Consider the following 27690-nt stretch of genomic DNA (forward strand, 5'->3'; position numbering starts at 1 on the left):
AATATACAGATACTTCAAACGTACATACTTCCCTGTCAGCATTGTACAATAAATCTTCTTTGCTGTAGGCAGTTGGATCAAACATATGTGACATTTGAGAAAATAACTGATTGGCACCTTTCTTATAATAATATGTCTCAGAATTCATAGATGAATCCCTTGGTATGTATCTACAAATAATACTTTTCTTTAGATATAACATTGTGTATAGTATGTAAAATTTGTATGTCATCAAACAGGACGTACTAGTTCCGTTGGAAACGACATTCTTGGATTTGATAGTGTTGGTACGGAACAAGATTGACATGCCAAATGTTAAACGTTATATCTTTATATTATGTATATTGTAATATATGTATGTATGATAAACACATGTTTTGCATATAGGTAATGTAGTAAATAAACCAGAGCATGGATCCCTGGATTGGGTTAAAATATGTGAGAAGTCTTCTAAAGTTATTACATTCATTGATCTTGCTGGACATGAAAGATATTTAAAAACAACTGTTTTTGGAATGACAGGACACGCCCCTGACTTTGGTAAAACCTTTTGATAATGTTATTTAAAAAATATCTATGTACATCTATCCTTAATGCATAAATATTTAATATTTAGGTATGTTAATGGTTGGAGCAAATGCTGGTATTGTTGGAATGACAAAGGAACATCTAGGTTTAGCTTTAGCTCTATCAGTTCCAGTATTTGTTGTTGTTACGAAAATTGACATGTGTCCACCAAATATATTACAGGAAAATTTAAGGCTGTTAATAAGGATCTTAAAGTCCCCGGGTTGTAGGAAAGTACTACAAAGTTCAAGAACTGTAAAGAGAGTATACCGTTTATATATAAAACATATTATTTTAGTGGTTATTTATATTAAAGCATATATAAAATTATAACGTATCATAATGACAACTTTATCTAGTTTTAGTGTTACTTGTATTCTTAAGGATCGTGATTTTCATCTTGAAGTATAAAAGTATCCCCTGAACTGTTTCATATAACGCACATCGTGCTCTCAACCCTATTAGAGTACAAATTGTCTTTCACATTTTGACTAAATTATTAAAAATATAGAAATGTCGTTTTTAGAACGATAAAATGATGACAAAATATACGTTGTTATTCATAAAGTGTTTTATTTTTATAAACGCAACTGTATCTTAAAATAGTATTAAGTGAATATAATCTATATATAAAAGATGAGTGTGTGTGTGTGTGTATCTGTTTTTTTTTTTTTTGCTACTATCGAGCACCTATATCGTAATTGTTAATGCCTTTCTCAAATTTTATCAAAAGTATATTCAGATGTTCTTTTTTTGCATGATAATATCTGTGCTTATTGAGATAAAATTTCGAAAAAATTATTAATTTTTCGAATATTGCATTGTTGTACTCTTATAAATGATGTACAGGAAATATCTATCTATTGTAATATATTTGCTGTAGTTGTAATATAAAATTCATTTTTATGCATGTGAGAAGAACAAGATTCTTACAGAAAAGATATAAAATAACATTAGATATGCGGCATATGAAATTATATTGTATAAAATTTTTATATTAGATACAGTGTAGCACATCCAAGAAAGATCTTTTTAACAGAAAGAAAATGTAAACTAATGATAATGAACAAGTGTTGGTTAAAAAATAAAAACATTGAATGAGAATATGTAGATACTTATGAATTAGTGATATAAAAGGGAGTTTAAGATGATAGAAGAAATATTAACAATATCACATTTAACAATAACAAAATGGATAGAAAGGGAACACAAGAAAAATATAACATGTATAATTACAAAATTATTAATTAGTTATTATTAACTAATACAAATCATATTGTAGATGTACAAGTAAAAATTCTCGTGGAACATGATATATGTACGTATAATTTCCATTTTCGTTTATTGTACTATAAAAAAAAAAAAAAATAACAGAAACATAGAAGTAAGATTCGAATTTGTTTTTATACTAAATGGAATAATAAATTTAAAAAATTAGATGTTCATATTTTTTATTACCTTTTTATAAGGCAATTGTTACAAATGTAATTTTTTTTAACTGAATCAAGTCTAGAATAATAAACTATAGCTATATATATAATTTTTACAAAATCTAATATATCTTCCTTCATTTCCTAATTTTTGCCACTATAACTTAAATATATATATACGAGGACTACTTTGGTGGATTTTTCTTCATTTCATCTTTAGCTTCTTGCAACTTTTGTCTAAATGTATTTGTAAACAATCTTAATTGCCTAACAAATTTTTCACGATCAAAAGATAAATGAATACCATGTGTTCTACTCTGAAGTAATAAATATGCTACAAATCGTGCAGACTGCCTAATCGGTTTTGTATTTGCCAATTTCTCGATTAATTTTTCATTACGCATCAAATATGTAAATAACATGCGCAAAAACCCATTCTGTTGTAAATAGCTTTTTCTTAAACAAACAAAATTATTTATACTTTTGGGACTTCAAATGTACACATGTTACGATATTTCAGTAACAGCTCCCTTTTAAGCCTAAGTTGTTTACGTAGAGTTTCAAGTTTTTGCAACTGTTCTTCTTTACTGTATTCTATTCCTGGCAATCTTCTAATCTATAAAACATGAAAACTATGTATCGTAAATTCAGCCTATGGTCTAAGTATATATATAAAACAAAAAAATTTATTTATATCCCGAAAGTAAAAAGAATTTTCATGGTACTATACCTGTGCCCTTGCAGAATCTAATTTCTTTTGGAGCTCTAATATTTTATGACTTGTATCTTGCGACTCTTTAGCTTTCTGTGTGGTGTCATGTGGATCTTTCTCAACACTAAAAATAAATTAAGTATACGTGTAACATAAACATTGTGAAATAAAATTTTTATACTCTATATCTATGTTAACAGATTTCATTTGAAATACACTTCTTTCAAAAGGATTTTAATACACATACATATTGTATATAATTTCTACATAACTACAACACATAAACTTAGTAGCACATTGATGTTTTAATATACTGGTGAAATAACTTCTCTAATTTCTTGTTATCAATCACACCATAACAGATTAAAAAATATTTTTCTAAATGTATAATTTCTATATCATTTGTAATTATAAATAAAGTATTGTCTCGAAAGATAATCTCAGAATTAAAAATGTATACAGTGTGTCTAAAAAGAAAAAGGAATAACAACGAGTAACAAAACGTTAAAGGTTAAAACTTTTATTTCCAAGGAAAGTCAATTGATGAGTATCATTATCTTAACTATTAGGTTATCAAGATATACGAATCTCCGAATTATTTCGTATACAAGTGGTAATATTTCAATATCCAAATCATCCACTGTAAATTGTTAGCGTAAGGCACCTTCCTCCGATAATTCCGATTCCATTATAACAATTTGATCAAGTACAAGTAATGCATCGTAATTATAACACTTTGTGTATTTCTATGACAACACAGCCGCGTTCATATGGCTTCGATCACAATCTGTTGCAAAAACTCTATCGTTGAGTAGAAATTTCCCTTAAATAGTAACTTTTAAGTTGTAACCAAATTTCACCAGGTTCACTTGCAACCGAGTTCAGTTTAGTTAACTGTAGCTTCTTTCTCGTTCAACATTTGTAAAGGACGTAAGAGAATACGTGTTTGATACTAATCTGTCTTAATCTTGAAGTATCCAAACATATATCCTTCATTCTCTCGTTTTTTATCGTTTAAAATTATTAAACAAACTTATACAAGTATTATTTTTATATTTGACAAATATTTTTATTAATTATCGATAGCCATTATGGGACGTCGACCAGCCAGATGGTACGTATCATGCGTATTTATTTCCTTTATCAATGTTTAAGTTTAATATACAAATATTATCGCCTCTTGTACTTGTATATATTGTATGAAGTTGTAAGTTATGAAGTTTATAATAATCTCTTGTAATGGTATAGAAGGAGGTTATGCGTGTTCTTCATGCATTTCTATTAGTAAATTCTATGTTATATTTACAACGTTAATGCTTGTAAACACTTCTTATACGAATTATACGTATATTTTTCTCTATAGTTATCGATATTGCAAAAACAAACCATATCCAAAGTCGAGATTCTGTAGAGGTGTGCCTGATCCAAAGATTCGTATCTTCGATCTTGGAAAAAAGAAAGCCTCTGTGGAAGATTTTCCATTATGCGTGCACTTGGTCTCAGATGAATATGAACAGCTTAGTTCCGAGGCCCTTGAAGCTGGACGTATTTGCGCCAATAAATATATGGTTAAAAACGCTGGAAAAGATCAATTTCATATCCGTATGAGACTCCACCCATTCCACGTTATTCGCATCAATAAAATGTTATCATGCGCTGGAGCTGATAGGTATATAACCATTCTGTTGTATTTTATTTGATAACTATTATTATCATTTAAATTAATGCTTAGCTAGTTATAACTTAAATTTTCTATGGATTGTTCATTAGTATATTATATTAGTAATATACTAACGTATGTTTGAATAAATATTTTATATTTTATACTTTTCAAGGCTTCAAACAGGAATGCGAGGTGCTTTTGGTAAGCCGCAAGGTACCGTGGCAAGAGTACACATCGGACAGCCTATTATGAGTGTACGTTCTTCTGATCGTCACAAGGCTGCTGTAGTTGAGGCATTGCGTCGTGCCAAATTCAAATTTCCGGGCCGACAAAAAATTTACGTTTCAAAGAAATGGGGCTTCACCAAGTATGATCGCTCAGAATACGAAGAATTGAAAGAAGCTGGCCGATTAGCTCCAGACGGATGTAACGTAAAATATTTGCCAGAACATGGGCCACTTGAAGAATGGAAGAGATTTAGGAAAGTTCTTGCTGCTGCTTAAGCAAAACAACCAACTTTCGAACCAATGTACCGCTAGACTAAAAGCTGTCATTAGGGGACGTGGCGCTAGGAGGAGTGGTTCCCCCTAGCTTTCCAACTCAAGCCGGGACGCCTCCCTAGACAACTACAACGGCAGGGAGATAGACGACGAGGTTGCACTCGGTAGTGATTCGCAAGAGACCCCGGGTGCACCTCTGAACATCGGGATGACCACCGTGGGGTTTTAGTCGGTAGGAGTCCGACACTACACGGTCGTTGCTACGCAGCGCCGAGTGTCCATGAGGATTTCCCCACGATAAAAAAAGAAAAAAAAAGACTAAAAGCTGTCATATTTCGTCTTTATTTGTGTAATCTTATATTATAAAACTTAATTAAATATACTTCATTTTTTTTTTTGGAAGATATAATTAGATATCATCTGATGATATTTATTTCAATGTGAATGACATGTAATATCCACATCATTTTCATTTTCTGTATTTTGAATCTCATCATCAATATCTATATCACATATTCCGCGACTATGTGTATCAAGTGCCTCTGTACTAGTTGCTGCATCTAATAATGGAGATAATTTCTCTGCCTCACTGTCTTCATCTTGTCCTTGTCCCTGTAAATACTGATTTATTTGGTCAACGTAGTAAAAATCTACATATTTTTAATATTTTGTTAAAAGTGCTATGTAACGAAAAAATATTGAAAATTGGACATCAGGAGATTACCTCGTAAAGAGAAACTGGTTGTTTTTCATTAACAAGTCTAAGGGTATCTCGTGATCGTAATACTGCTTTTTCCCGTAAATGTCCGGAGTTTTTCATTCTCATTGCTGGAGATCGGGTATGTAAATCTTTCTGTGATCCTGAATGTTCATCTCTAGCTAACAAGACAGACATTCGAAATTCTGGGGTAGGGCATGTAGTACCACTTGTTCTTGCAGATACATCTCCATCTTTTGAAGACACATGTTTCGATACAGGTGTACGTTCTATAGACCTTTTAAATAACATGTGAATTACAATTTAAATCGATTATATTAACATAAACTAAACGTAAATTTAAAAATTTAAGTAATATAATATTTTACCTATTTAATGCTTCAGCTGCTTGAATTGCACTGGCTGTATCTGTATCAGGAGTGTCTGGAGATTCTGGCGCAAGAACAGCAGTTCTTGGAATATATGGACCATTCAAAGCCTCTATTAATGATACAGCTTCATATCCAGCTGGTATATTTTCACAACTTCCCTAAAAAAGGATTCAACATTTCTTTTATCAGTTAAAAAGGCAGTCTATTGTTTTCAATTAAATTTTACAACAAACTGTACCAAAATAGAATAAGACATAAAGATGATAAACATATTTGTAAACATATGTGCACATAACACTGACATGCATTTTGATAATTACTTGTATGAATAAATATTGACCTCTGGTAATGGTGGATTTGATATAATAGCTCCAGTTGCTTTCTGTAGAGCTTTAATTTGAAGAAGAGCTCTAAAAGGGGCCCGACATATTGGACAATTGTTCGCTTGATATCGGAGAGAATCCGCACAACTATTACATAGGCATAGATGTCTACACGGTAATATTAAAGTATCTCGCACGTCACACATACAAATAACACATTCTGATCCATTATCATCTGTATCTTCATCACTACCTTGTTGCTGAAAAATAAATTGATGTGAAACGAATATAAAATAAGAAATTTTGGGTATATATTATTATTTTATACCTTTGCATTTTCGGCGTTTTTATTTTCAATTCCATATATTTCTTGAAGCAAGTAACAAAGACCATCAACATAAAGCTTTTGTTTAAGAGCTTTTAATACGTATGTTCCATCCGAATGTTTTTCAACAACTGCAACAGTTGTATGAGATTGTTTCGGTTCGTCTGAGCCTTCTTCTGCTACACAATGGATTGCTATTGGAATTATCTATAAGTAATTATAATGATGAACAAAAGATAACTTCAAAGTTTTATAAATATAATATACAGATACTTCAAACGTACATACTTCCCTGTCAGCATTGTACAATAAATCTTCTTTGCTGTAGGCAGTTGGATCAAACATATGTGACATTTGAGAAAATAACTGATTGGCACCTTTCTTATAATAATATGTCTCAGAATTCATAGATGAATCCCTTGGTATGTATCTACAAATAATACTTTTCTTTAGATATAACATTGTGTATAGTATGTAAAATTTGTATGTCATCAAACAGGACGTACTAGTTCCGTTGGAAACGACATTCTTGGATTTGATAGTGTTGGTACGGAACAAGATTGACATGCCAAATGTTAAACGTTATATCTTTATATTATGTATATTGTAATATATGTATGTATGATAAACACATGTTTTGCATATAGGTAATGTAGTAAATAAACCAGAGCATGGATCCCTGGATTGGGTTAAAATATGTGAGAAGTCTTCTAAAGTTATTACATTCATTGATCTTGCTGGACATGAAAGATATTTAAAAACAACTGTTTTTGGAATGACAGGACACGCCCCTGACTTTGGTAAAACCTTTTGATAATGTTATTTAAAAAATATCTATGTACATCTATCCTTAATGCATAAATATTTAATATTTAGGTATGTTAATGGTTGGAGCAAATGCTGGTATTGTTGGAATGACAAAGGAACATCTAGGTTTAGCTTTAGCTCTATCAGTTCCAGTATTTGTTGTTGTTACGAAAATTGACATGTGTCCACCAAATATATTACAGGAAAATTTAAGGCTGTTAATAAGGATCTTAAAGTCCCCGGGTTGTAGGAAAGTACTACAAAGTTCAAGAACTGTAAAGAGAGTATACCGTTTATATATAAAACATATTATTTTAGTGGTTATTTATATTAAAGCATATATAAAATTATAACGTATCATAATGACAACTTTATCTAGTTTTAGTGTTACTTGTATTCTTAAGGATCGTGATTTTCATCTTGAAGTATAAAAGTATCCCCTGAACTGTTTCATATAACGCACATCGTGCTCTCAACCCTATTAGAGTACAAATTGTCTTTCACATTTTGACTAAATTATTAAAAATATAGAAATGTCGTTTTTAGAACGATAAAATGATGACAAAATATACGTTGTTATTCATAAAGTGTTTTATTTTTATAAACGCAACTGTATCTTAAAATAGTATTAAGTGAATATAATCTATATATAAAAGATGAGTGTGTGTGTGTGTGTATCTGTTTTTTTTTTTTTTGCTACTATCGAGCACCTATATCGTAATTGTTAATGCCTTTCTCAAATTTTATCAAAAGTATATTCAGATGTTCTTTTTTTGCATGATAATATCTGTGCTTATTGAGATAAAATTTCGAAAAAATTATTAATTTTTCGAATATTGCATTGTTGTACTCTTATAAATGATGTACAGGAAATATCTATCTATTGTAATATATTTGCTGTAGTTGTAATATAAAATTCATTTTTATGCATGTGAGAAGAACAAGATTCTTACAGAAAAGATATAAAATAACATTAGATATGCGGCATATGAAATTATATTGTATAAAATTTTTATATTAGATACAGTGTAGCACATCCAAGAAAGATCTTTTTAACAGAAAGAAAATGTAAACTAATGATAATGAACAAGTGTTGGTTAAAAAATAAAAACATTGAATGAGAATATGTAGATACTTATGAATTAGTGATATAAAAGGGAGTTTAAGATGATAGAAGAAATATTAACAATATCACATTTAACAATAACAAAATGGATAGAAAGGGAACACAAGAAAAATATAACATGTATAATTACAAAATTATTAATTAGTTATTATTAACTAATACAAATCATATTGTAGATGTACAAGTAAAAATTCTCGTGGAACATGATATATGTACGTATAATTTCCATTTTCGTTTATTGTACTATAAAAAAAAAAAAAAATAACAGAAACATAGAAGTAAGATTCGAATTTGTTTTTATACTAAATGGAATAATAAATTTAAAAAATTAGATGTTCATATTTTTTATTACCTTTTTATAAGGCAATTGTTACAAATGTAATTTTTTTTAACTGAATCAAGTCTAGAATAATAAACTATAGCTATATATATAATTTTTACAAAATCTAATATATCTTCCTTCATTTCCTAATTTTTGCCACTATAACTTAAATATATATATACGAGGACTACTTTGGTGGATTTTTCTTCATTTCATCTTTAGCTTCTTGCAACTTTTGTCTAAATGTATTTGTAAACAATCTTAATTGCCTAACAAATTTTTCACGATCAAAAGATAAATGAATACCATGTGTTCTACTCTGAAGTAATAAATATGCTACAAATCGTGCAGACTGCCTAATCGGTTTTGTATTTGCCAATTTCTCGATTAATTTTTCATTACGCATCAAATATGTAAATAACATGCGCAAAAACCCATTCTGTTGTAAATAGCTTTTTCTTAAACAAACAAAATTATTTATACTTTTGGGACTTCAAATGTACACATGTTACGATATTTCAGTAACAGCTCCCTTTTAAGCCTAAGTTGTTTACGTAGAGTTTCAAGTTTTTGCAACTGTTCTTCTTTACTGTATTCTATTCCTGGCAATCTTCTAATCTATAAAACATGAAAACTATGTATCGTAAATTCAGCCTATGGTCTAAGTATATATATAAAACAAAAAAATTTATTTATATCCCGAAAGTAAAAAGAATTTTCATGGTACTATACCTGTGCCCTTGCAGAATCTAATTTCTTTTGGAGCTCTAATATTTTATGACTTGTATCTTGCGACTCTTTAGCTTTCTGTGTGGTGTCATGTGGATCTTTCTCAACACTAAAAATAAATTAAGTATACGTGTAACATAAACATTGTGAAATAAAATTTTTATACTCTATATCTATGTTAACAGATTTCATTTGAAATACACTTCTTTCAAAAGGATTTTAATACACATACATATTGTATATAATTTCTACATAACTACAACACATAAACTTAGTAGCACATTGATGTTTTAATATACTGGTGAAATAACTTCTCTAATTTCTTGTTATCAATCACACCATAACAGATTAAAAAATATTTTTCTAAATGTATAATTTCTATATCATTTGTAATTATAAATAAAGTATTGTCTCGAAAGATAATCTCAGAATTAAAAATGTATACAGTGTGTCTAAAAAGAAAAAGGAATAACAACGAGTAACAAAACGTTAAAGGTTAAAACTTTTATTTCCAAGGAAAGTCAATTGATGAGTATCATTATCTTAACTATTAGGTTATCAAGATATACGAATCTCCGAATTATTTCGTATACAAGTGGTAATATTTCAATATCCAAATCATCCACTGTAAATTGTTAGCGTAAGGCACCTTCCTCCGATAATTCCGATTCCATTATAACAATTTGATCAAGTACAAGTAATGCATCGTAATTATAACACTTTGTGTATTTCTATGACAACACAGCCGCGTTCATATGGCTTCGATCACAATCTGTTGCAAAAACTCTATCGTTGAGTAGAAATTTCCCTTAAATAGTAACTTTTAAGTTGTAACCAAATTTCACCAGGTTCACTTGCAACCGAGTTCAGTTTAGTTAACTGTAGCTTCTTTCTCGTTCAACATTTGTAAAGGACGTAAGAGAATACGTGTTTGATACTAATCTGTCTTAATCTTGAAGTATCCAAACATATATCCTTCATTCTCTCGTTTTTTATCGTTTAAAATTATTAAACAAACTTATACAAGTATTATTTTTATATTTGACAAATATTTTTATTAATTATCGATAGCCATTATGGGACGTCGACCAGCCAGATGGTACGTATCATGCGTATTTATTTCCTTTATCAATGTTTAAGTTTAATATACAAATATTATCGCCTCTTGTACTTGTATATATTGTATGAAGTTGTAAGTTATGAAGTTTATAATAATCTCTTGTAATGGTATAGAAGGAGGTTATGCGTGTTCTTCATGCATTTCTATTAGTAAATTCTATGTTATATTTACAACGTTAATGCTTGTAAACACTTCTTATACGAATTATACGTATATTTTTCTCTATAGTTATCGATATTGCAAAAACAAACCATATCCAAAGTCGAGATTCTGTAGAGGTGTGCCTGATCCAAAGATTCGTATCTTCGATCTTGGAAAAAAGAAAGCCTCTGTGGAAGATTTTCCATTATGCGTGCACTTGGTCTCAGATGAATATGAACAGCTTAGTTCCGAGGCCCTTGAAGCTGGACGTATTTGCGCCAATAAATATATGGTTAAAAACGCTGGAAAAGATCAATTTCATATCCGTATGAGACTCCACCCATTCCACGTTATTCGCATCAATAAAATGTTATCATGCGCTGGAGCTGATAGGTATATAACCATTCTGTTGTATTTTATTTGATAACTATTATTATCATTTAAATTAATGCTTAGCTAGTTATAACTTAAATTTTCTATGGATTGTTCATTAGTATATTATATTAGTAATATACTAACGTATGTTTGAATAAATATTTTATATTTTATACTTTTCAAGGCTTCAAACAGGAATGCGAGGTGCTTTTGGTAAGCCGCAAGGTACCGTGGCAAGAGTACACATCGGACAGCCTATTATGAGTGTACGTTCTTCTGATCGTCACAAGGCTGCTGTAGTTGAGGCATTGCGTCGTGCCAAATTCAAATTTCCGGGCCGACAAAAAATTTACGTTTCAAAGAAATGGGGCTTCACCAAGTATGATCGCTCAGAATACGAAGAATTGAAAGAAGCTGGCCGATTAGCTCCAGACGGATGTAACGTAAAATATTTGCCAGAACATGGGCCACTTGAAGAATGGAAGAGATTTAGGAAAGTTCTTGCTGCTGCTTAAGCAAAACAACCAACTTTCGAACCAATGTACCGCTAGACTAAAAGCTGTCATTAGGGGACGTGGCGCTAGGAGGAGTGGTTCCCCCTAGCTTTCCAACTCAAGCCGGGACGCCTCCCTAGACAACTACAACGGCAGGGAGATAGACGACGAGGTTGCACTCGGTAGTGATTCGCAAGAGACCCCGGGTGCACCTCTGAACATCGGGATGACCACCGTGCGGTTTTAGTCGGTAGGAGTCCGACACTACACGGTCGTTGCTACGCAGCGCCGAGTGTCCATGAGGATTTCCCCACGATAAAAAAAAAAAAAAAAAGACTAAAAGCTGTCATATTTCGTCTTTATTTGTGTAATCTTATATTATAAAACTTAATTAAATATACTTCATTTTTTTTTTTGGAAGATATAATTAGATATCATCTGATGATATTTATTTCAATGTGAATGACATGTAATATCCACATCATTTTCATTTTCTGTATTTTGAATCTCATCATCAATATCTATATCACATATTCCGCGACTATGTGTATCAAGTGCCTCTGTACTAGTTGCTGCATCTAATAATGGAGATAATTTCTCTGCCTCACTGTCTTCATCTTGTCCTTGTCCCTGTAAATACTGATTTATTTGGTCAACGTAGTAAAAATCTACATATTTTTAATATTTTGTTAAAAGTGCTATGTAACGAAAAAATATTGAAAATTGGACATCAGGAGATTACCTCGTAAAGAGAAACTGGTTGTTTTTCATTAACAAGTCTAAGGGTATCTCGTGATCGTAATACTGCTTTTTCCCGTAAATGTCCGGAGTTTTTCATTCTCATTGCTGGAGATCGGGTATGTAAATCTTTCTGTGATCCTGAATGTTCATCTCTAGCTAACAAGACAGACATTCGAAATTCTGGGGTAGGGCATGTAGTACCACTTGTTCTTGCAGATACATCTCCATCTTTTGAAGACACATGTTTCGATACAGGTGTACGTTCTATAGACCTTTTAAATAACATGTGAATTACAATTTAAATCGATTATATTAACATAAACTAAACGTAAATTTAAAAATTTAAGTAATATAATATTTTACCTATTTAATGCTTCAGCTGCTTGAATTGCACTGGCTGTATCTGTATCAGGAGTGTCTGGAGATTCTGGCGCAAGAACAGCAGTTCTTGGAATATATGGACCATTCAAAGCCTCTATTAATGATACAGCTTCATATCCAGCTGGTATATTTTCACAACTTCCCTAAAAAAGGATTCAACATTTCTTTTATCAGTTAAAAAGGCAGTCTATTGTTTTCAATTAAATTTTACAACAAACTGTACCAAAATAGAATAAGACATAAAGATGATAAACATATTTGTAAACATATGTGCACATAACACTGACATGCATTTTGATAATTACTTGTATGAATAAATATTGACCTCTGGTAATGGTGGATTTGATATAATAGCTCCAGTTGCTTTCTGTAGAGCTTTAATTTGAAGAAGAGCTCTAAAAGGGGCCCGACATATTGGACAATTGTTCGCTTGATATCGAAGAGAATCCGCACAACTATTACATAGGCATAGATGTCTACACGGTAATATTAAAGTATCTCGCACGTCACACATACAAATAACACATTCTGATCCATTATCATCTGTATCTTCATCACTACCTTGTTGCTGAAAAATAAATTGATGTGAAACGAATATAAAATAAGAAATTTTGGGTATATATTATTATTTTATACCTTTGCATTTTCGGCGTTTTTATTTTCAATTCCATATATTTCTTGAAGCAAGTAACAAAGACCATCAACATAAAGCTTTTGTTTAAGAGCTTTTAATACGTATGTTCCATCCGAATGTTTTTCAACAACTGCAACAGTTGTATGAGATTGTTTCGGTTCGTCTGAGCCTTCTTCTGCTACACAATGGATTGCTATTGGAATTATCTATAAGTAATTATAATGATGAACAAAAGATAACTTCAAAGTTTTATAAATATAATATACAGATACTTCAAACGTACATACTTCCCTGTCAGCATTGTACAATAAATCTTCTTTGCTGTAGGCAGTTGGATCAAACATATGTGACATTTGAGAAAATAACTGATTGGCACCTTTCTTATAATAATATGTCTCAGAATTCATAGATGAATCCCTTGGTATGTATCTACAAATAATACTTTTCTTTAGATATAACATTGTGTATAGTATGTAAAATTTGTATGTCATCAAACAGGACGTACTAGTTCCGTTGGAAACGACATTCTTGGATTTGATAGTGTTGGTACGGAACAAGATTGACATGCCAAATGTTAAACGTTATATCTTTATATTATGTATATTGTAATATATGTATGTATGATAAACACATGTTTTGCATATAGGTAATGTAGTAAATAAACCAGAGCATGGATCCCTGGATTGGGTTAAAATATGTGAGAAGTCTTCTAAAGTTATTACATTCATTGATCTTGCTGGACATGAAAGATATTTAAAAACAACTGTTTTTGGAATGACAGGACACGCCCCTGACTTTGGTAAAACCTTTTGATAATGTTATTTAAAAAATATCTATGTACATCTATCCTTAATGCATAAATATTTAATATTTAGGTATGTTAATGGTTGGAGCAAATGCTGGTATTGTTGGAATGACAAAGGAACATCTAGGTTTAGCTTTAGCTCTATCAGTTCCAGTATTTGTTGTTGTTACGAAAATTGACATGTGTCCACCAAATATATTACAGGAAAATTTAAGGCTGTTAATAAGGATCTTAAAGTCCCCGGGTTGTAGGAAAGTACTACAAAGTTCAAGAACTGTAAAGAGAGTATACCGTTTATATATAAAACATATTATTTTAGTGGTTATTTATATTAAAGCATATATAAAATTATAACGTATCATAATGACAACTTTATCTAGTTTTAGTGTTACTTGTATTCTTAAGGATCGTGATTTTCATCTTGAAGTATAAAAGTATCCCCTGAACTGTTTCATATAACGCACATCGTGCTCTCAACCCTATTAGAGTACAAATTGTCTTTCACATTTTGACTAAATTATTAAAAATATAGAAATGTCGTTTTTAGAACGATAAAATGATGACAAAATATACGTTGTTATTCATAAAGTGTTTTATTTTTATAAACGCAACTGTATCTTAAAATAGTATTAAGTGAATATAATCTATATATAAAAGATGAGTGTGTGTGTGTGTGTATCTGTTTTTTTTTTTTTTGCTACTATCGAGCACCTATATCGTAATTGTTAATGCCTTTCTCAAATTTTATCAAAAGTATATTCAGATGTTCTTTTTTTGCATGATAATATCTGTGCTTATTGAGATAAAATTTCGAAAAAATTATTAATTTTTCGAATATTGCATTGTTGTACTCTTATAAATGATGTACAGGAAATATCTATCTATTGTAATATATTTGCTGTAGTTGTAATATAAAATTCATTTTTATGCATGTGAGAAGAACAAGATTCTTACAGAAAAGATATAAAATAACATTAGATATGCGGCATATGAAATTATATTGTATAAAATTTTTATATTAGATACAGTGTAGCACATCCAAGAAAGATCTTTTTAACAGAAAGAAAATGTAAACTAATGATAATGAACAAGTGTTGGTTAAAAAATAAAAACATTGAATGAGAATATGTAGATACTTATGAATTAGTGATATAAAAGGGAGTTTAAGATGATAGAAGAAATATTAACAATATCACATTTAACAATAACAAAATGGATAGAAAGGGAACACAAGAAAAATATAACATGTATAATTACAAAATTATTAATTAGTTATTATTAACTAATACAAATCATATTGTAGATGTACAAGTAAAAATTCTCGTGGAACATGATATATGTACGTATAATTTCCATTTTCGTTTATTGTACTATAAAAAAAAAAAAAAATAACAGAAACATAGAAGTAAGATTCGAATTTGTTTTTATACTAAATGGAATAATAAATTTAAAAAATTAGATGTTCATATTTTTTATTACCTTTTTATAAGGCAATTGTTACAAATGTAATTTTTTTTAACTGAATCAAGTCTAGAATAATAAACTATAGCTATATATATAATTTTTACAAAATCTAATATATCTTCCTTCATTTCCTAATTTTTGCCACTATAACTTAAATATATATATACGAGGACTACTTTGGTGGATTTTTCTTCATTTCATCTTTAGCTTCTTGCAACTTTTGTCTAAATGTATTTGTAAACAATCTTAATTGCCTAACAAATTTTTCACGATCAAAAGATAAATGAATACCATGTGTTCTACTCTGAAGTAATAAATATGCTACAAATCGTGCAGACTGCCTAATCGGTTTTGTATTTGCCAATTTCTCGATTAATTTTTCATTACGCATCAAATATGTAAATAACATGCGCAAAAACCCATTCTGTTGTAAATAGCTTTTTCTTAAACAAACAAAATTATTTATACTTTTGGGACTTCAAATGTACACATGTTACGATATTTCAGTAACAGCTCCCTTTTAAGCCTAAGTTGTTTACGTAGAGTTTCAAGTTTTTGCAACTGTTCTTCTTTACTGTATTCTATTCCTGGCAATCTTCTAATCTATAAAACATGAAAACTATGTATCGTAAATTCAGCCTATGGTCTAAGTATATATATAAAACAAAAAAATTTATTTATATCCCGAAAGTAAAAAGAATTTTCATGGTACTATACCTGTGCCCTTGCAGAATCTAATTTCTTTTGGAGCTCTAATATTTTATGACTTGTATCTTGCGACTCTTTAGCTTTCTGTGTGGTGTCATGTGGATCTTTCTCAACACTAAAAATAAATTAAGTATACGTGTAACATAAACATTGTGAAATAAAATTTTTATACTCTATATCTATGTTAACAGATTTCATTTGAAATACACTTCTTTCAAAAGGATTTTAATACACATACATATTGTATATAATTTCTACATAACTACAACACATAAACTTAGTAGCACATTGATGTTTTAATATACTGGTGAAATAACTTCTCTAATTTCTTGTTATCAATCACACCATAACAGATTAAAAAATATTTTTCTAAATGTATAATTTCTATATCATTTGTAATTATAAATAAAGTATTGTCTCGAAAGATAATCTCAGAATTAAAAATGTATACAGTGTGTCTAAAAAGAAAAAGGAATAACAACGAGTAACAAAACGTTAAAGGTTAAAACTTTTATTTCCAAGGAAAGTCAATTGATGAGTATCATTATCTTAACTATTAGGTTATCAAGATATACGAATCTCCGAATTATTTCGTATACAAGTGGTAATATTTCAATATCCAAATCATCCACTGTAAATTGTTAGCGTAAGGCACCTTCCTCCGATAATTCCGATTCCATTATAACAATTTGATCAAGTACAAGTAATGCATCGTAATTATAACACTTTGTGTATTTCTATGACAACACAGCCGCGTTCATATGGCTTCGATCACAATCTGTTGCAAAAACTCTATCGTTGAGTAGAAATTTCCCTTAAATAGTAACTTTTAAGTTGTAACCAAATTTCACCAGGTTCACTTGCAACCGAGTTCAGTTTAGTTAACTGTAGCTTCTTTCTCGTTCAACATTTGTAAAGGACGTAAGAGAATACGTGTTTGATACTAATCTGTCTTAATCTTGAAGTATCCAAACATATATCCTTCATTCTCTCGTTTTTTATCGTTTAAAATTATTAAACAAACTTATACAAGTATTATTTTTATATTTGACAAATATTTTTATTAATTATCGATAGCCATTATGGGACGTCGACCAGCCAGATGGTACGTATCATGCGTATTTATTTCCTTTATCAATGTTTAAGTTTAATATACAAATATTATCGCCTCTTGTACTTGTATATATTGTATGAAGTTGTAAGTTATGAAGTTTATAATAATCTCTTGTAATGGTATAGAAGGAGGTTATGCGTGTTCTTCATGCATTTCTATTAGTAAATTCTATGTTATATTTACAACGTTAATGCTTGTAAACACTTCTTATACGAATTATACGTATATTTTTCTCTATAGTTATCGATATTGCAAAAACAAACCATATCCAAAGTCGAGATTCTGTAGAGGTGTGCCTGATCCAAAGATTCGTATCTTCGATCTTGGAAAAAAGAAAGCCTCTGTGGAAGATTTTCCATTATGCGTGCACTTGGTCTCAGATGAATATGAACAGCTTAGTTCCGAGGCCCTTGAAGCTGGACGTATTTGCGCCAATAAATATATGGTTAAAAACGCTGGAAAAGATCAATTTCATATCCGTATGAGACTCCACCCATTCCACGTTATTCGCATCAATAAAATGTTATCATGCGCTGGAGCTGATAGGTATATAACCATTCTGTTGTATTTTATTTGATAACTATTATTATCATTTAAATTAATGCTTAGCTAGTTATAACTTAAATTTTCTATGGATTGTTCATTAGTATATTATATTAGTAATATACTAACGTATGTTTGAATAAATATTTTATATTTTATACTTTTCAAGGCTTCAAACAGGAATGCGAGGTGCTTTTGGTAAGCCGCAAGGTACCGTGGCAAGAGTACACATCGGACAGCCTATTATGAGTGTACGTTCTTCTGATCGTCACAAGGCTGCTGTAGTTGAGGCATTGCGTCGTGCCAAATTCAAATTTCCGGGCCGACAAAAAATTTACGTTTCAAAGAAATGGGGCTTCACCAAGTATGATCGCTCAGAATACGAAGAATTGAAAGAAGCTGGCCGATTAGCTCCAGACGGATGTAACGTAAAATATTTGCCAGAACATGGGCCACTTGAAGAATGGAAGAGATTTAGGAAAGTTCTTGCTGCTGCTTAAGCAAAACAACCAACTTTCGAACCAATGTACCGCTAGACTAAAAGCTGTCATTAGGGGACGTGGCGCTAGGAGGAGTGGTTCCCCCTAGCTTTCCAACTCAAGCCGGGACGCCTCCCTAGACAACTACAACGGCAGGGAGATAGACGACGAGGTTGCACTCGGTAGTGATTCGCAAGAGACCCCGGGTGCACCTCTGAACATCGGGATGACCACCGTGCGGTTTTAGTCGGTAGGAGTCCGACACTACACGGTCGTTGCTACGCAGCGCCGAGTGTCCATGAGGATTTCCCCACGATAAAAAAAAAAAAAAAAAGACTAAAAGCTGTCATATTTCGTCTTTATTTGTGTAATCTTATATTATAAAACTTAATTAAATATACTTCATTTTTTTTTTTGGAAGATATAATTAGATATCATCTGATGATATTTATTTCAATGTGAATGACATGTAATATCCACATCATTTTCATTTTCTGTATTTTGAATCTCATCATCAATATCTATATCACATATTCCGCGACTATGTGTATCAAGTGCCTCTGTACTAGTTGCTGCATCTAATAATGGAGATAATTTCTCTGCCTCACTGTCTTCATCTTGTCCTTGTCCCTGTAAATACTGATTTATTTGGTCAACGTAGTAAAAATCTACATATTTTTAATATTTTGTTAAAAGTGCTATGTAACGAAAAAATATTGAAAATTGGACATCAGGAGATTACCTCGTAAAGAGAAACTGGTTGTTTTTCATTAACAAGTCTAAGGGTATCTCGTGATCGTAATACTGCTTTTTCCCGTAAATGTCCGGAGTTTTTCATTCTCATTGCTGGAGATCGGGTATGTAAATCTTTCTGTGATCCTGAATGTTCATCTCTAGCTAACAAGACAGACATTCGAAATTCTGGGGTAGGGCATGTAGTACCACTTGTTCTTGCAGATACATCTCCATCTTTTGAAGACACATGTTTCGATACAGGTGTACGTTCTATAGACCTTTTAAATAACATGTGAATTACAATTTAAATCGATTATATTAACATAAACTAAACGTAAATTTAAAAATTTAAGTAATATAATATTTTACCTATTTAATGCTTCAGCTGCTTGAATTGCACTGGCTGTATCTGTATCAGGAGTGTCTGGAGATTCTGGCGCAAGAACAGCAGTTCTTGGAATATATGGACCATTCAAAGCCTCTATTAATGATACAGCTTCATATCCAGCTGGTATATTTTCACAACTTCCCTAAAAAAGGATTCAACATTTCTTTTATCAGTTAAAAAGGCAGTCTATTGTTTTCAATTAAATTTTACAACAAACTGTACCAAAATAGAATAAGACATAAAGATGATAAACATATTTGTAAACATATGTGCACATAACACTGACATGCATTTTGATAATTACTTGTATGAATAAATATTGACCTCTGGTAATGGTGGATTTGATATAATAGCTCCAGTTGCTTTCTGTAGAGCTTTAATTTGAAGAAGAGCTCTAAAAGGGGCCCGACATATTGGACAATTGTTCGCTTGATATCGAAGAGAATCCGCACAACTATTACATAGGCATAGATGTCTACACGGTAATATTAAAGTATCTCGCACGTCACACATACAAATAACACATTCTGATCCATTATCATCTGTATCTTCATCACTACCTTGTTGCTGAAAAATAAATTGATGTGAAACGAATATAAAATAAGAAATTTTGGGTATATATTATTATTTTATACCTTTGCATTTTCGGCGTTTTTATTTTCAATTCCATATATTTCTTGAAGCAAGTAACAAAGACCATCAACATAAAGCTTTTGTTTAAGAGCTTTTAATACGTATGTTCCATCCGAATGTTTTTCAACAACTGCAACAGTTGTATGAGATTGTTTCGGTTCGTCTGAGCCTTCTTCTGCTACACAATGGATTGCTATTGGAATTATCTATAAGTAATTATAATGATGAACAAAAGATAACTTCAAAGTTTTATAAATATAATATACAGATACTTCAAACGTACATACTTCCCTGTCAGCATTGTACAATAAATCTTCTTTGCTGTAGGCAGTTGGATCAAACATATGTGACATTTGAGAAAATAACTGATTGGCACCTTTCTTATAATAATATGTCTCAGAATTCATAGATGAATCCCTTGGTATGTATCTACAAATAATACTTTTCTTTAGATATAACATTGTGTATAGTATGTAAAATTTGTATGTCATCAAACAGGACGTACTAGTTCCGTTGGAAACGACATTCTTGGATTTGATAGTGTTGGTACGGAACAAGATTGACATGCCAAATGTTAAACGTTATATCTTTATATTATGTATATTGTAATATATGTATGTATGATAAACACATGTTTTGCATATAGGTAATGTAGTAAATAAACCAGAGCATGGATCCCTGGATTGGGTTAAAATATGTGAGAAGTCTTCTAAAGTTATTACATTCATTGATCTTGCTGGACATGAAAGATATTTAAAAACAACTGTTTTTGGAATGACAGGACACGCCCCTGACTTTGGTAAAACCTTTTGATAATGTTATTTAAAAAATATCTATGTACATCTATCCTTAATGCATAAATATTTAATATTTAGGTATGTTAATGGTTGGAGCAAATGCTGGTATTGTTGGAATGACAAAGGAACATCTAGGTTTAGCTTTAGCTCTATCAGTTCCAGTATTTGTTGTTGTTACGAAAATTGACATGTGTCCACCAAATATATTACAGGAAAATTTAAGGCTGTTAATAAGGATCTTAAAGTCCCCGGGTTGTAGGAAAGTACTACAAAGTTCAAGAACTGTAAAGAGAGTATACCGTTTATATATAAAACATATTATTTTAGTGGTTATTTATATTAAAGCATATATAAAATTATAACGTATCATAATGACAACTTTATCTAGTTTTAGTGTTACTTGTATTCTTAAGGATCGTGATTTTCATCTTGAAGTATAAAAGTATCCCCTGAACTGTTTCATATAACGCACATCGTGCTCTCAACCCTATTAGAGTACAAATTGTCTTTCACATTTTGACTAAATTATTAAAAATATAGAAATGTCGTTTTTAGAACGATAAAATGATGACAAAATATACGTTGTTATTCATAAAGTGTTTTATTTTTATAAACGCAACTGTATCTTAAAATAGTATTAAGTGAATATAATCTATATATAAAAGATGAGTGTGTGTGTGTGTGTATCTGTTTTTTTTTTTTTTGCTACTATCGAGCACCTATATCGTAATTGTTAATGCCTTTCTCAAATTTTATCAAAAGTATATTCAGATGTTCTTTTTTTGCATGATAATATCTGTGCTTATTGAGATAAAATTTCGAAAAAATTATTAATTTTTCGAATATTGCATTGTTGTACTCTTATAAATGATGTACAGGAAATATCTATCTATTGTAATATATTTGCTGTAGTTGTAATATAAAATTCATTTTTATGCATGTGAGAAGAACAAGATTCTTACAGAAAAGATATAAAATAACATTAGATATGCGGCATATGAAATTATATTGTATAAAATTTTTATATTAGATACAGTGTAGCACATCCAAGAAAGATCTTTTTAACAGAAAGAAAATGTAAACTAATGATAATGAACAAGTGTTGGTTAAAAAATAAAAACATTGAATGAGAATATGTAGATACTTATGAATTAGTGATATAAAAGGGAGTTTAAGATGATAGAAGAAATATTAACAATATCACATTTAACAATAACAAAATGGATAGAAAGGGAACACAAGAAAAATATAACATGTATAATTACAAAATTATTAATTAGTTATTATTAACTAATACAAATCATATTGTAGATGTACAAGTAAAAATTCTCGTGGAACATGATATATGTACGTATAATTTCCATTTTCGTTTATTGTACTATAAAAAAAAAAAAAAATAACAGAAACATAGAAGTAAGATTCGAATTTGTTTTTATACTAAATGGAATAATAAATTTAAAAAATTAGATGTTCATATTTTTTATTACCTTTTTATAAGGCAATTGTTACAAATGTAATTTTTTTTAACTGAATCAAGTCTAGAATAATAAACTATAGCTATATATATAATTTTTACAAAATCTAATATATCTTCCTTCATTTCCTAATTTTTGCCACTATAACTTAAATATATATATACGAGGACTACTTTGGTGGATTTTTCTTCATTTCATCTTTAGCTTCTTGCAACTTTTGTCTAAATGTATTTGTAAACAATCTTAATTGCCTAACAAATTTTTCACGATCAAAAGATAAATGAATACCATGTGTTCTACTCTGAAGTAATAAATATGCTACAAATCGTGCAGACTGCCTAATCGGTTTTGTATTTGCCAATTTCTCGATTAATTTTTCATTACGCATCAAATATGTAAATAACATGCGCAAAAACCCATTCTGTTGTAAATAGCTTTTTCTTAAACAAACAAAATTATTTATACTTTTGGGACTTCAAATGTACACATGTTACGATATTTCAGTAACAGCTCCCTTTTAAGCCTAAGTTGTTTACGTAGAGTTTCAAGTTTTTGCAACTGTTCTTCTTTACTGTATTCTATTCCTGGCAATCTTCTAATCTATAAAACATGAAAACTATGTATCGTAAATTCAGCCTATGGTCTAAGTATATATATAAAACAAAAAAATTTATTTATATCCCGAAAGTAAAAAGAATTTTCATGGTACTATACCTGTGCCCTTGCAGAATCTAATTTCTTTTGGAGCTCTAATATTTTATGACTTGTATCTTGCGACTCTTTAGCTTTCTGTGTGGTGTCATGTGGATCTTTCTCAACACTAAAAATAAATTAAGTATACGTGTAACATAAACATTGTGAAATAAAATTTTTATACTCTATATCTATGTTAACAGATTTCATTTGAAATACACTTCTTTCAAAAGGATTTTAATACACATACATATTGTATATAATTTCTACATAACTACAACACATAAACTTAGTAGCACATTGATGTTTTAATATACTGGTGAAATAACTTCTCTAATTTCTTGTTATCAATCACACCATAACAGATTAAAAAATATTTTTCTAAATGTATAATTTCTATATCATTTGTAATTATAAATAAAGTATTGTCTCGAAAGATAATCTCAGAATTAAAAATGTATACAGTGTGTCTAAAAAGAAAAAGGAATAACAACGAGTAACAAAACGTTAAAGGTTAAAACTTTTATTTCCAAGGAAAGTCAATTGATGAGTATCATTATCTTAACTATTAGGTTATCAAGATATACGAATCTCCGAATTATTTCGTATACAAGTGGTAATATTTCAATATCCAAATCATCCACTGTAAATTGTTAGCGTAAGGCACCTTCCTCCGATAATTCCGATTCCATTATAACAATTTGATCAAGTACAAGTAATGCATCGTAATTATAACACTTTGTGTATTTCTATGACAACACAGCCGCGTTCATATGGCTTCGATCACAATCTGTTGCAAAAACTCTATCGTTGAGTAGAAATTTCCCTTAAATAGTAACTTTTAAGTTGTAACCAAATTTCACCAGGTTCACTTGCAACCGAGTTCAGTTTAGTTAACTGTAGCTTCTTTCTCGTTCAACATTTGTAAAGGACGTAAGAGAATACGTGTTTGATACTAATCTGTCTTAATCTTGAAGTATCCAAACATATATCCTTCATTCTCTCGTTTTTTATCGTTTAAAATTATTAAACAAACTTATACAAGTATTATTTTTATATTTGACAAATATTTTTATTAATTATCGATAGCCATTATGGGACGTCGACCAGCCAGATGGTACGTATCATGCGTATTTATTTCCTTTATCAATGTTTAAGTTTAATATACAAATATTATCGCCTCTTGTACTTGTATATATTGTATGAAGTTGTAAGTTATGAAGTTTATAATAATCTCTTGTAATGGTATAGAAGGAGGTTATGCGTGTTCTTCATGCATTTCTATTAGTAAATTCTATGTTATATTTACAACGTTAATGCTTGTAAACACTTCTTATACGAATTATACGTATATTTTTCTCTATAGTTATCGATATTGCAAAAACAAACCATATCCAAAGTCGAGATTCTGTAGAGGTGTGCCTGATCCAAAGATTCGTATCTTCGATCTTGGAAAAAAGAAAGCCTCTGTGGAAGATTTTCCATTATGCGTGCACTTGGTCTCAGATGAATATGAACAGCTTAGTTCCGAGGCCCTTGAAGCTGGACGTATTTGCGCCAATAAATATATGGTTAAAAACGCTGGAAAAGATCAATTTCATATCCGTATGAGACTCCACCCATTCCACGTTATTCGCATCAATAAAATGTTATCATGCGCTGGAGCTGATAGGTATATAACCATTCTGTTGTATTTTATTTGATAACTATTATTATCATTTAAATTAATGCTTAGCTAGTTATAACTTAAATTTTCTATGGATTGTTCATTAGTATATTATATTAGTAATATACTAACGTATGTTTGAATAAATATTTTATATTTTATACTTTTCAAGGCTTCAAACAGGAATGCGAGGTGCTTTTGGTAAGCCGCAAGGTACCGTGGCAAGAGTACACATCGGACAGCCTATTATGAGTGTACGTTCTTCTGATCGTCACAAGGCTGCTGTAGTTGAGGCATTGCGTCGTGCCAAATTCAAATTTCCGGGCCGACAAAAAATTTACGTTTCAAAGAAATGGGGCTTCACCAAGTATGATCGCTCAGAATACGAAGAATTGAAAGAAGCTGGCCGATTAGCTCCAGACGGATGTAACGTAAAATATTTGCCAGAACATGGGCCACTTGAAGAATGGAAGAGATTTAGGAAAGTTCTTGCTGCTGCTTAAGCAAAACAACCAACTTTCGAACCAATGTACCGCTAGACTAAAAGCTGTCATTAGGGGACGTGGCGCTAGGAGGAGTGGTTCCCCCTAGCTTTCCAACTCAAGCCGGGACGCCTCCCTAGACAACTACAACGGCAGGGAGATAGACGACGAGGTTGCACTCGGTAGTGATTCGCAAGAGACCCCGGGTGCACCTCTGAACATCGGGATGACCACCGTGGGGTTTTAGTCGGTAGGAGTCCGACACTACACGGTCGTTGCTACGCAGCGCCGAGTGTCCATGAGGATTTCCCCACGATAAAAAAAAAAAAAAAAAGACTAAAAGCTGTCATATTTCGTCTTTATTTGTGTAATCTTATATTATAAAACTTAATTAAATATACTTCATTTTTTTTTTTGGAAGATATAATTAGATATCATCTGATGATATTTATTTCAATGTGAATGACATGTAATATCCACATCATTTTCATTTTCTGTATTTTGAATCTCATCATCAATATCTATATCACATATTCCGCGACTATGTGTATCAAGTGCCTCTGTACTAGTTGCTGCATCTAATAATGGAGATAATTTCTCTGCCTCACTGTCTTCATCTTGTCCTTGTCCCTGTAAATACTGATTTATTTGGTCAACGTAGTAAAAATCTACATATTTTTAATATTTTGTTAAAAGTGCTATGTAACGAAAAAATATTGAAAATTGGACATCAGGAGATTACCTCGTAAAGAGAAACTGGTTGTTTTTCATTAACAAGTCTAAGGGTATCTCGTGATCGTAATACTGCTTTTTCCCGTAAATGTCCGGAGTTTTTCATTCTCATTGCTGGAGATCGGGTATGTAAATCTTTCTGTGATCCTGAATGTTCATCTCTAGCTAACAAGACAGACATTCGAAATTCTGGGGTAGGGCATGTAGTACCACTTGTTCTTGCAGATACATCTCCATCTTTTGAAGACACATGTTTCGATACAGGTGTACGTTCTATAGACCTTTTAAATAACATGTGAATTACAATTTAAATCGATTATATTAACATAAACTAAACGTAAATTTAAAAATTTAAGTAATATAATATTTTACCTATTTAATGCTTCAGCTGCTTGAATTGCACTGGCTGTATCTGTATCAGAAGTGTCTGGAGATTCTGGCGCAAGAACAGCAGTTCTTGGAATATATGGACCATTCAAAGCCTCTATTAATGATACAGCTTCATATCCAGCTGGTATATTTTCACAACTTCCCTAAAAAAGGATTCAACATTTCTTTTATCAGTTAAAAAGGCAGTCTATTGTTTTCAATTAAATTTTACAACAAACTGTACCAAAATAGAATAAGACATAAAGATGATAAACATATTTGTAAACATATGTGCACATAACACTGACATGCATTTTGATAATTACTTGTATGAATAAATATTGACCTCTGGTAATGGTGGATTTGATATAATAGCTCCAGTTGCTTTCTGTAGAGCTTTAATTTGAAGAAGAGCTCTAAAAGGGGCCCGACATATTGGACAATTGTTCGCTTGATATCGGAGAGAATCCGCACAACTATTACATAGGCATAGATGTCTACACGGTAATATTAAAGTATCTCGCACGTCACACATACAAATAACACATTCTGATCCATTATCATCTGTATCTTCATCACTACCTTGTTGCTGAAAAATAAATTGATGTGAAACGAATATAAAATAAGAAATTTTGGGTATATATTATTATTTTATACCTTTGCATTTTCGGCGTTTTTATTTTCAATTCCATATATTTCTTGAAGCAAGTAACAAAGACCATCAACATAAAGCTTTTGTTTAAGAGCTTTTAATACGTATGTTCCATCCGAATGTTTTTCAACAACTGCAACAGTTGTATGAGATTGTTTCGGTTCGTCTGAGCCTTCTTCTGCTACACAATGGATTGCTATTGGAATTATCTATAAGTAATTATAATGATGAACAAAAGATAACTTCAAAGTTTTATAAATATAATATACAGATACTTCAAACGTACATACTTCCCTGTCAGCATTGTACAATAAATCTTCTTTGCTGTAGGCAGTTGGATCAAACATATGTGACATTTGAGAAAATAACTGATTGGCACCTTTCTTATAATAATATGTCTCAGAATTCATAGATGAATCCCTTGGTATGTATCTACAAATAATACTTTTCTTTAGATATAACATTGTGTATAGTAT

The 27690-nt window shown here is 30.8% G+C and overlaps 13 protein-coding genes and 3 pseudogenes across 13 annotated transcripts; 8 read left to right on the forward strand and 8 right to left on the reverse strand.

Moving 5' to 3' along the window:
- Positions 1-211: 211 nt before the first annotated feature.
- On the forward strand, positions 212-1861 carry LOC139992006 (GTP-binding protein 1-like; the record flags this gene model as incomplete). The annotated part of the gene is made up of 4 exons (XM_074111964.1): positions 212-287; positions 388-540; positions 617-822; positions 1850-1861. Coding segments are annotated over 4 exons (447 nt in total), but the record flags the coding sequence as incomplete, so codon positions are not given.
- Positions 1862-2414: 553 nt separating this feature from the next.
- LOC141445849 (mediator of RNA polymerase II transcription subunit 9-like) lies at positions 2415-3006 on the reverse strand. Its single transcript, XM_074111947.1, has 3 exons — positions 2957-3006; positions 2728-2833; positions 2415-2613 (listed from the first exon to the last, which is right to left on the reverse strand). Exons 1-3 carry the CDS (start codon positions 2989-2991, stop codon positions 2473-2475), a joined length of 282 nt encoding a protein of 93 aa, XP_073968048.1. The 5' UTR covers positions 2992-3006; the 3' UTR covers positions 2415-2472.
- A 593-nt stretch (positions 3007-3599) lies between these two features.
- Positions 3600-4920, forward strand: LOC139991906 (large ribosomal subunit protein uL16). Its single transcript, XM_072012306.1, has 3 exons — positions 3600-3823; positions 4073-4378; positions 4545-4920. The coding sequence occupies exons 1-3, from the start codon at positions 3801-3803 to the stop codon at positions 4873-4875; spliced, it is 660 nt and encodes a 219-aa protein (XP_071868407.1). The 5' UTR covers positions 3600-3800; the 3' UTR covers positions 4876-4920.
- A 330-nt stretch (positions 4921-5250) lies between these two features.
- On the reverse strand, positions 5251-7079 carry LOC139992010 (E3 ubiquitin ligase RNF157-like). The gene is made up of 6 exons (XM_072012449.1): positions 6898-7079; positions 6613-6816; positions 6302-6544; positions 5959-6119; positions 5597-5867; positions 5251-5484 (listed from the first exon to the last, which is right to left on the reverse strand). Exons 1-6 carry the CDS (start codon positions 7069-7071, stop codon positions 5308-5310), a joined length of 1230 nt encoding a protein of 409 aa, XP_071868550.1. The 5' UTR covers positions 7072-7079; the 3' UTR covers positions 5251-5307.
- A 26-nt stretch (positions 7080-7105) lies between these two features.
- LOC139992012 (GTP-binding protein 1 pseudogene) lies at positions 7106-8730 on the forward strand (annotated as a pseudogene).
- On the reverse strand, positions 8664-9875 carry LOC139991929 (mediator of RNA polymerase II transcription subunit 9-like). Its single transcript, XM_074111950.1, has 3 exons — positions 9826-9875; positions 9597-9702; positions 8664-9482 (listed from the first exon to the last, which is right to left on the reverse strand). The coding sequence occupies exons 1-3, from the start codon at positions 9858-9860 to the stop codon at positions 9342-9344; spliced, it is 282 nt and encodes a 93-aa protein (XP_073968051.1). The 5' UTR covers positions 9861-9875; the 3' UTR covers positions 8664-9341.
- Positions 9876-10468: 593 nt separating this feature from the next.
- Positions 10469-11789, forward strand: LOC139991928 (large ribosomal subunit protein uL16). The gene is made up of 3 exons (XM_072012336.1): positions 10469-10692; positions 10942-11247; positions 11414-11789. The coding sequence occupies exons 1-3, from the start codon at positions 10670-10672 to the stop codon at positions 11742-11744; spliced, it is 660 nt and encodes a 219-aa protein (XP_071868437.1). The 5' UTR covers positions 10469-10669; the 3' UTR covers positions 11745-11789.
- Positions 11790-12119: 330 nt separating this feature from the next.
- LOC139991998 (E3 ubiquitin ligase RNF157-like) lies at positions 12120-13948 on the reverse strand. Its single transcript, XM_072012440.1, has 6 exons — positions 13767-13948; positions 13482-13685; positions 13171-13413; positions 12828-12988; positions 12466-12736; positions 12120-12353 (listed from the first exon to the last, which is right to left on the reverse strand). The coding sequence occupies exons 1-6, from the start codon at positions 13938-13940 to the stop codon at positions 12177-12179; spliced, it is 1230 nt and encodes a 409-aa protein (XP_071868541.1). The 5' UTR covers positions 13941-13948; the 3' UTR covers positions 12120-12176.
- Positions 13949-13974: 26 nt separating this feature from the next.
- On the forward strand, positions 13975-15599 carry LOC139992000 (GTP-binding protein 1 pseudogene; annotated as a pseudogene).
- LOC139991927 (mediator of RNA polymerase II transcription subunit 9-like) lies at positions 15533-16744 on the reverse strand. The gene is made up of 3 exons (XM_074111949.1): positions 16695-16744; positions 16466-16571; positions 15533-16351 (listed from the first exon to the last, which is right to left on the reverse strand). The coding sequence occupies exons 1-3, from the start codon at positions 16727-16729 to the stop codon at positions 16211-16213; spliced, it is 282 nt and encodes a 93-aa protein (XP_073968050.1). The 5' UTR covers positions 16730-16744; the 3' UTR covers positions 15533-16210.
- Positions 16745-17337: 593 nt separating this feature from the next.
- Positions 17338-18658, forward strand: LOC139991926 (large ribosomal subunit protein uL16). The gene is made up of 3 exons (XM_072012335.1): positions 17338-17561; positions 17811-18116; positions 18283-18658. Exons 1-3 carry the CDS (start codon positions 17539-17541, stop codon positions 18611-18613), a joined length of 660 nt encoding a protein of 219 aa, XP_071868436.1. The 5' UTR covers positions 17338-17538; the 3' UTR covers positions 18614-18658.
- A 330-nt stretch (positions 18659-18988) lies between these two features.
- Positions 18989-20817, reverse strand: LOC139992001 (E3 ubiquitin ligase RNF157-like). The gene is made up of 6 exons (XM_072012441.1): positions 20636-20817; positions 20351-20554; positions 20040-20282; positions 19697-19857; positions 19335-19605; positions 18989-19222 (listed from the first exon to the last, which is right to left on the reverse strand). The coding sequence occupies exons 1-6, from the start codon at positions 20807-20809 to the stop codon at positions 19046-19048; spliced, it is 1230 nt and encodes a 409-aa protein (XP_071868542.1). The 5' UTR covers positions 20810-20817; the 3' UTR covers positions 18989-19045.
- A 26-nt stretch (positions 20818-20843) lies between these two features.
- On the forward strand, positions 20844-22468 carry LOC139992002 (GTP-binding protein 1 pseudogene; annotated as a pseudogene).
- LOC139991932 (mediator of RNA polymerase II transcription subunit 9-like) lies at positions 22402-23613 on the reverse strand. Its single transcript, XM_074111951.1, has 3 exons — positions 23564-23613; positions 23335-23440; positions 22402-23220 (listed from the first exon to the last, which is right to left on the reverse strand). The coding sequence occupies exons 1-3, from the start codon at positions 23596-23598 to the stop codon at positions 23080-23082; spliced, it is 282 nt and encodes a 93-aa protein (XP_073968052.1). The 5' UTR covers positions 23599-23613; the 3' UTR covers positions 22402-23079.
- A 593-nt stretch (positions 23614-24206) lies between these two features.
- On the forward strand, positions 24207-25527 carry LOC139991930 (large ribosomal subunit protein uL16). Its single transcript, XM_072012337.1, has 3 exons — positions 24207-24430; positions 24680-24985; positions 25152-25527. The coding sequence occupies exons 1-3, from the start codon at positions 24408-24410 to the stop codon at positions 25480-25482; spliced, it is 660 nt and encodes a 219-aa protein (XP_071868438.1). The 5' UTR covers positions 24207-24407; the 3' UTR covers positions 25483-25527.
- A 330-nt stretch (positions 25528-25857) lies between these two features.
- Positions 25858-27686, reverse strand: LOC139992019 (E3 ubiquitin ligase RNF157-like). Its single transcript, XM_072012453.1, has 6 exons — positions 27505-27686; positions 27220-27423; positions 26909-27151; positions 26566-26726; positions 26204-26474; positions 25858-26091 (listed from the first exon to the last, which is right to left on the reverse strand). The coding sequence occupies exons 1-6, from the start codon at positions 27676-27678 to the stop codon at positions 25915-25917; spliced, it is 1230 nt and encodes a 409-aa protein (XP_071868554.1). The 5' UTR covers positions 27679-27686; the 3' UTR covers positions 25858-25914.
- Between the last annotated feature and the right edge of the window lie 4 nt (positions 27687-27690).

Source organism: Bombus fervidus, chromosome 11 (genome assembly GCF_041682495.2).
Source record: "Bombus fervidus isolate BK054 chromosome 11, iyBomFerv1, whole genome shotgun sequence".
Taxonomy (NCBI): Eukaryota; Metazoa; Arthropoda; class Insecta; order Hymenoptera; family Apidae; genus Bombus; species Bombus fervidus.